This window comes from Hipposideros armiger, unplaced genomic scaffold (genome assembly GCF_001890085.2).
Source record: "Hipposideros armiger isolate ML-2016 unplaced genomic scaffold, ASM189008v1 scaffold_256, whole genome shotgun sequence".
NCBI classification, from domain to species: Eukaryota; Metazoa; Chordata; class Mammalia; order Chiroptera; family Hipposideridae; genus Hipposideros; species Hipposideros armiger.
Window position 1 is genome coordinate 673,220 of NW_017731606.1, and position 7,752 is coordinate 680,971.

General features: G+C 41.6%; 1 protein-coding gene across 3 annotated transcripts; it reads left to right on the forward strand.

Moving 5' to 3' along the window:
* Nucleotides 1–261: 261 nt before the first annotated feature.
* On the forward strand, nt 262–6,801 carry ZBED5 (zinc finger BED-type containing 5). 3 transcript variants are annotated; one of them, XM_019656229.1, is made up of 3 exons: nt 262–1,717; nt 3,357–3,469; nt 4,477–6,801. In XM_019656229.1, the coding sequence occupies exon 3, from the start codon at nt 4,650–4,652 to the stop codon at nt 6,732–6,734; it is 2,085 nt and encodes a 694-aa protein (XP_019511774.1). In that variant the 5' UTR covers nt 262–1,717; nt 3,357–3,469; nt 4,477–4,649; the 3' UTR covers nt 6,735–6,801. The 3 variants fall into 3 exon arrangements, with proteins under 3 accessions (XP_019511774.1, XP_019511773.1, XP_019511775.1); XM_019656228.1 differs by having other exon boundaries at nt 4,509–6,801; XM_019656230.1 differs by having other exon boundaries at nt 4,514–6,801.
* Nucleotides 6,802–7,752: the final 951 nt, after the last annotated feature.

Consider the following 7,752-nt stretch of genomic DNA (forward strand, 5'->3'; position numbering starts at 1 on the left):
TTGAAATTGTTATCAGTTGAATGTTTTAGATTTTCCCATTTCGTGAAGATGTAAATAAGGTGTGTGAAGATTAAATTGGAAACATATGTAAAAGGTTTTTATGAAATATAAAACATGAAAATATGGGATCTCATTCCAAGGTTATTATGGAGCTAGACAACTTCTGCAATTACAAAATGAAAATCTTTCCTTTGTAAAACTGTGCCCCTTCCCAAAAATTAATAATAAAATAATAATGAAGACATACGGGTTGCCTACCATAGGGCAAGATCTAAAGATACTGAGATGGCCTTAACACATCTGGGACTAAATGTTGGTTTCTATTATCAGTCCTAGGAAATCGTCTATGCAGCAGTCCTCCTGAAAACTGTGTTCAATTAAGGGTTAGGTTTCTTCCAACTGCTACAAAATGTATTCACGACATATTTAAAAAACAAAACAAAAGCTGCCCTTGCTTTTGACCACAAATTGGGGACTTTCTGTCATTCGTGAAGTGCCTGAAAACATGATCCTATTTTCATTTAGCTATTTCTACGAGGCTTGAAAAGTTAAAAGGTTGCAAATAACGAGCCCTACTGTTTCATGCTACCCGTATTTTAACAATTCCCTCCAAGAAGGATATATATTTCAAGGTGCCAGTTTTTAAAAATCGACTCCAGGTCTCCACGAGGCATCTCACACAAAGTGAAAAGACACACAACCCCCGCAGCCTGTTGCTGTATTGTCTTTCTAAAGGGGGGAGGGCGAGAAACTATGGTAAAATGCCCGAACGCTGCAGCAAGCAAACAGAGGACAGGACAGTGGGCGGGCGTTCCTTCGGCGAGGGTGCCACTTGTGAGCGGTAACGAGGCAGAGCAAGGGCTTGCTCATCTCTCCCGAGGACACCACAGGGACCGCTATCCCTACCTACTCCTAAACGGCGGCTTCCCGGGCCCATTTGGGGTCACCCAAGAGCTCCTGAGGCAAAAGAGCATCAGGCTCAGCTCTCACCAGGGCTGGGAACCCTGACACGCCAGCGTCTGGGAGGGGCGGGGAAGGGACAGGGCGTCTTCAGCCCCGATTCCAGTGGGGAGGAATGGAAAAGAGGAAGCGGTCGGCGGAACAAAGAGGTCACGATTCACCAGCAGCCGAGCCTCTCGCGCGCACCTTCGTGGCACTGCGAATGCACGCAAATCACCGCCTCGGGGCAGAGCGCCAGAGCCGAGGAGCATGCAGATCTCTCGAGTCCAGTCCGGCCCTTACGGGGTCACGAACTATCCGGTAGCACCCAGGCATCTCCATTCTGACTCCGGCACAGGGAAGTTTGAAAACAATCCCTTCACATCTGGCTCCAGCTCGGCCCCACCGCTCGCTGGAACCCAGAGCGGCGGCTGGACCACGCCTCAACCGAGCTTGGTCCTTTCCTTTGGTCCCGCCCCCACTGCTCAGCGCGGATTGGTGGCGGGGAGCAGCCCTGGCGCTGATTGAGCCGCGGAGGAGTCGCTCGTGCAGACTATAGTTCGGGTGCCCCAGGGTGCTAAATTTATCTTCAGACAAGCGACCGCGCCAGCCGCGAATCGGATCGCTATGGAGGTGGCATAGGCGATGTCCCTGAGCTGAGAGCATCACCCTGTCCCCGAATCCTTCTTTTCTCTGTTTTGCTTTTCGTTCCCCCCGCCTCCCTCCTCACTCCAGTCCGCGACGACTGGCTCTTGACCCTGTTCAGGCCTCGGCGAAGGTGAGGACCAGAGTCGCCACGGCGGCTGAGTGGTGCGCTCTGAAATGGCCGCTGCCTTGAGCTGTCTAAAATGGCGGCCGCAGGCTCAGCTGGGGATCGCGGCGCTGCTCTGCAGCCCAGCCGCAGCGTAGACCGTTCGCTCTGTCACTGATGGAGATGAAGTAGCAAGTTAGTGTTGGGTGCTGAGACGTGTTCTTGTGGCTGTTAGCCGAGGCAACCGCCTGGGGACGCGAGAGAAGAGTTGTGTAGGCGAGGTTGGGCTCTTGACAGGAAGCGAGCCCCAGATGTGTCGGTCTGCGGGCATCGCGCACCTGTGACAAGGACTAGCTGAGGGGTGGCTGGCCCGAGCCGCACGTCGAGGTGACCGTTTCAGAACGCATTTAGGTGCTGGAAGCGGTGACCTTACCCACCTGCTGCCTCTGCTTTCGCAAGGGACTGCACCCCTACCCAGCCCTCCTGTCCCTGAGGGTATTGTTCACAGCAGGAACCGCCTCAGGGTGGGGGGGTGCATGGATTGCGCTACCTGTCAGTTTAACTGGAAGAGACAAAAGATGAGGGTGTCGCCCCCTCACCTTTTCAGGGAGTGGTATAAAAGTTTACTCCCTAGGGAGTGCAGACTCTCTGTCCTCGAGAGATTGAGGGAAGCGCCTCTAAAGAAGGGGGGATGAGCCCCCCCTTCCTGAAAACAAGCTTCCTGCTCCGTTGTGTTCTCTGGCAGCAGAGGAGAGAGATTCTAATCTTTCAGGTCTAGCTCCATGAAGTTCTCTTTTTGCTAAATCCGATTCGGGACTTAGAAAAGAGAACCTACTGCTCTTTTGCTCCCAATAATGGAGAAATAGGCTTTCTGCTGCTGCCAATTTGAGACCTTAACCTTTCTGGCAGTTATAACCCATTGTAATCCATTTCTCCCTGCACCACCCTGGTACCAAATATTTTAATGCTTAAGAAATTAAAAGTATGCGGGGACACACAAGTAATGGCTAGGCACGTGGGCCCTGTGGTTGGACTGGGTGGTTCTTAGTTCTTCACTTAAAAAACATGTTAACTTAGCAGGTGACTTAGCCTCTCTGTGTCTCTTTGTTCATATCTAAAGTGGAGTTATTGATAGTCCCTGACTCTCTCAGGTTTGCTTTGAGGACTAAATGAGGCAATCTGTATTTGGGATCTAGCAGTTACTGGCACATTGTAAACAATGGTCACTCAGTAAATATAATAACCTTGGAGATTGGTTATTGAAGGGTACAAAAATGGCTCTAGCAAAAAGGCGTATTTCATGTAACACTTGCATGCATAGCTTGCTTCCATTTTAGATTACACTCTGCTTAATTTTAGAGACAGTAAAGTGGTGTGGCTGTACTTTTAAAAGTTAGGTTTAGTGTTTGAAAGTTCTTAGTGTATTTCTACGAAGTCAATGGGTGAGAGAGTATCTCAAAACAATGAAATAACTACGGTATTAAACAGGGTGAAAATATTAGCATTTTTACTGGCTGGCATCTTCTGTTTCAGTCCAAAACATGCATTGCAGTGAGGAATCCTTTGCACTGCCTGGATCTAAAATAAATTATAATGGGTGATCATCTTAGAGGTTTATAGTTAGTGATGCTTTTGCAGTGTCTAATTTTAATTTTTCTCATTCTAGGCTATTGGCTACTCCCCTTCCAACCCATCCCTTAATTTTATTCTTTTGAAGAGTCTGCATTTCAAGCTGCCAAGGTGGAGAGTGATTGCAGAAGGGAGTACTCCTCATTTCAGGTATCTTATCTTGTATAGCTATTGATAGGAAAACCATTTTGATTCAGGGTCTAATGTGAGAATGCAAATCTTACTCTAGCCACATCATAAAGCTTCAATCAAAAGTAGCTATATTTGGACAGATACTAAATTTGTCTGCCTTAACTTATAAAGCTGGTAGTATTCTCTAGAGGTCCTTAAATTTGCATTACCCTTCCTTTTCTTTATGCTTTTTAAAAATCACATGAGGAATAAACCTATTAAAATTAGAGTTTATGTTTCCTTTAGGTCCTGGTTAAGTTTCCCCTAAGGTATAATGGGATGTAGAGTAATCAGTAAATATACGTTACTGTGAATGAATTAGTCTTAATTTGGATGATATAAATATTTATATAACCTTAAATCCAGAGAAATAGTAGCTAACTTTGTTTGGTCTACAGTTTATTTTTCAATGTTAACACACAGTATTTAGGATACAACAGAATTCTGTATCTTGCAAAACTTTGAACTGTGTGTGTGTTATTAATATAGCTTATTACTTGCTAGCCTTGAAAGGAGCCTTCAGATATATAATAGCATCAACAATGAATGTCTCTAATGTCAATAGGCATCAGAAAGCTAAGAGATTGCAAGTTACCATGAGAAGGGGTTGGCAAATTATGGCCTATGCTATCTGCTTTTCTAAATAGAAATTTATTGGAGTACAGCTGTGTCCACTCTTTTACGTATTGTCTATGGCTGCTGCCATGGTACAACGACAGAGTTGAGTTGCAACAGAGACCGTATGGCCCTTTACAGAAAAAGTTTGCCGACTCCTGCCATGGGACATATTCTTCCAAGTCCCTTCCTTAAAAATATACTTACCCACTTTTCATTGTTTCTTAGCCCTCTGCTTCCCAAATTGTGTTTTATAGAATTTTAATATTCATAAGTGAATAGTATTCTGAGAAAAAGGTCAGTTCTAACGATAGTTTTTTTAATAGTTTATCTTAAAATATAAGTTTAAGACTACTAAACTCATTTTATAGCTTTTATTTTTATGTGATAATCTACCTTTAAGAAAAGGTGTGCCATACCTGAGAGCACCAGGAAGTCGCATGAGAGATCACCTGATACACGAACGTGTGATGTCCCATCTGCGCATTGATGCATAGGCAGCATTTACAAATTAACTGATGTGTTTGTATATATCATCCCTTTGATGATTGCACGTCTCCTATGTATCCTGTCTTATAATTTCAACACATTTGTGATACTCAATGTTTATTCTAAACTAACCATGTTTTGTACCTCAAATACATTGCCTATGGATCTATTGCTGAAACAAGGAAGTCTTAAACAAGAAGTAGAATCTTTTTGTTATCAAATTGTGTCTGAATCAAATGATCAAAAAGTTGGAATATTACAAAGTGAAGATGAAGAGTTGCAGCCTTCAGTTTCTAAAAAATCAGAAGGTGAGCTCGCCAGGGTTAAATTTATGTCCAGTTCCAACAAAATAACAACATTTAGTAAGAAACCAAAAAGAAGAAAATATGATGAAAGTTATTTGTCTTTTGGATTTACTTACTTTGGAAATAGAGATGCACCTCATGCTCAGTGTGTGTTATGTAAGAAAATTTTATCAAATAGCTCTTTGGCCCCTAGTAAACTTCGAAGACATTTGGAAACTAAACATGCTGCATATAAAGACAAAGACATAAGTTTTTTCAAGCAACATCTTGATTCACCTGAAAATAATAAACCCCCAACACCTAAAATTATCAATACAGATAATGAAAGTGCTACAGAGGCATCATACAATGTAAGTTACCATATAGCCCTGAGTGGCGAGGCTCATACCATTGGAGAATTGCTTATCAAGCCTTGTGCAAAAGATGTCGTGATGCGGATGTTTGATGAACAATACAGTAAAAAAATAGATGCAGTGCAACTATCAAACAGTACTGTTGCACGTCGAATTAAGGATCTAGCTGCTGATATTGAAGAAGAGCTTGTTTGTAGACTGAAAATCTGTGATGGGTTTTCACTACAGTTAGATGAATCAGCTGATGTTTCAGGACTTGCTGTGCTGCTTGTGTTTGTTCGCTATCGGTTTAATAAGTCTATTGAGGAAGACCTACTCTTATGTGAATCTTTGCAAAGTAATGCTACTGGTAAAGAAATTTTCAACTGCATCAACAATTTTATGCAGAAACATGATATTGAATGGGAAAAATGTGTTGATGTTTGTAGTGATGCTTCTAGGGCAATGGATGGGAAAATTGCTGAGGCTGTCACCTTGATAAAGTATGTGGCTCCCGAAAGTACCAGTAGTCACTGCCTATTGTATAGACATGCACTAGCAGTTCAAATAATGCCTACATCTCTGAAAAATGTGCTAGATCAGGCAGTACAAATCATCAATTATATTAAAGCTCGACCACATCAATCCAGACTACTAAAAATTTTATGTGAAGAAATGGGTGCCCAGCACACAGCACTTCTTCTAAACACAGAAGTGAGGTGGCTTTCCCGAGGTAAAGTTCTGGTAAGACTTTTTGAGCTTCGTCGTGAGCTATTGGTTTTCATGGATTCTGCTTTTCGGCTATCTGATTGTTTAACAAATTCATCTTGGCTGCTAAGACTTGCATATCTTGCAGATGTTTTTACTAAGTTAAATGAGGTTAATCTGTCAATGCAAGGAAAAAATGTGACAGTATTTACAGTATTTGATAAAATGTCATCATTGTTAAGAAAATTAGAGTTTTGGGCCTCATCTGTAGAAGAAGAAAACTTTGATTGTTTTCCTACGCTTAGTGACTTTTTGACTGAAATTAATTCTACAGTTGATCAAGATATTTGCAGTGCTATTGTGCAGCACCTAAGGGGTTTGCGCTCTACTCTGTTAAAATATTTTCCTGTAACAAATGACAGTAATGCTTGGGTTAGAAATCCATTTACAGTAACTGTTAAACCAGCCTCGTTAGTAGCACGGGACTACGAGAGTCTGATTGATTTAACATCTGATTCTCAAGTGAAACAAAATTTCAGTGAACTTTCCCTAAATGATTTTTGGAGTAGCCTAATTCAAGAGTACCCAAGCATTGCGATGCGTGCGGTTCGTGTACTTCTTCCTTTTGCTACAATGCACCTGTGTGAAACAGGATTTTCATATTATGCTGCAACCAAAACGAAATATAGGAAAAGACTTGATGCTGCACCTCATATGCGGATCCGACTAAGCAACATTACACCTAATATTAAGCGGATATGTGATAAAAAGACACAAAAACACTGTTCTCATTAAAATGGAAGGGTTTTGCATGTCTCTTGATAACCAAATATAAGATGGAAATAAAAGATGTTTTACTTTATCTCTGGCATTTTGGGGTGTTAAATAAAATCATTCAAATTTTTTTATATTTCTTAGATGTTAAGGAAACTAAAGAATCAAAAATTTAAGCGTATTATTATTGGTATTTCTTCACATTTTAATTTCAAAGGATTTCATGGTCATAACTGGGAAATGTTTATCCACATGATGAAGCCCCAAGGGCCTTAGCATAACGTATGCTCTTTAGGATCTGATTCCTACCACTCTTTCAAGCCATGCCTACCCTGCAGCCCACCAATCATGTGGAATTGCTTGCCATTCCCTAAACATATCTATCACATTGTGTCATGTGTTCAGGTCTCATCATACTGTTCCTCTCCTTCTTCCTGACAAATTCCTGTTTGCTTTTCATTATTTTGACTTATTTATCATAGGTACTTTCATTCTCTATATCTTTCTATTTTGGCCTTATTTTTGTGTCTCTCTGAACTGTGAACTGCTTGGTAGTCTCATGATTTCCATTCTTAGTGGACTTACCTCTTATAGTGTCTTATCCAGCGCTCCATTTCCATTAATGGCAAAAGGCTTTACTGAAGTAGATGCTTAATAAAGGAAAAAATGTTGGTGAAGGTGAGCAACAAAAAGTGGAATAGGGCGTTGTGGCTTATATTTGTATGTTCTGCATGTTTACAGAATGCTACCCTTTATTTTGGCGGGCTCAGTTCCTCTATTACCTACAAGTTAGGCAGAAGTCACTAAAGAACGTCACAGCTCTGATTCAGGCTGAATTATTGGGGAGAGCGGGAGAAGGGAAGAAGTATGAAGAACGTTTCCAGATATTTGCTTTGTTTCTCGGTTTCTATATACAGTATTGCAAATTCCATACACTAGTCTAAATTAATAAGGCTTTACTGTACTTGAAGATGATTTACTTGAAACCTCTGTCAATTTATTCTTAGAATATTAGGAATATTTTCTGACGTTCCTGTCT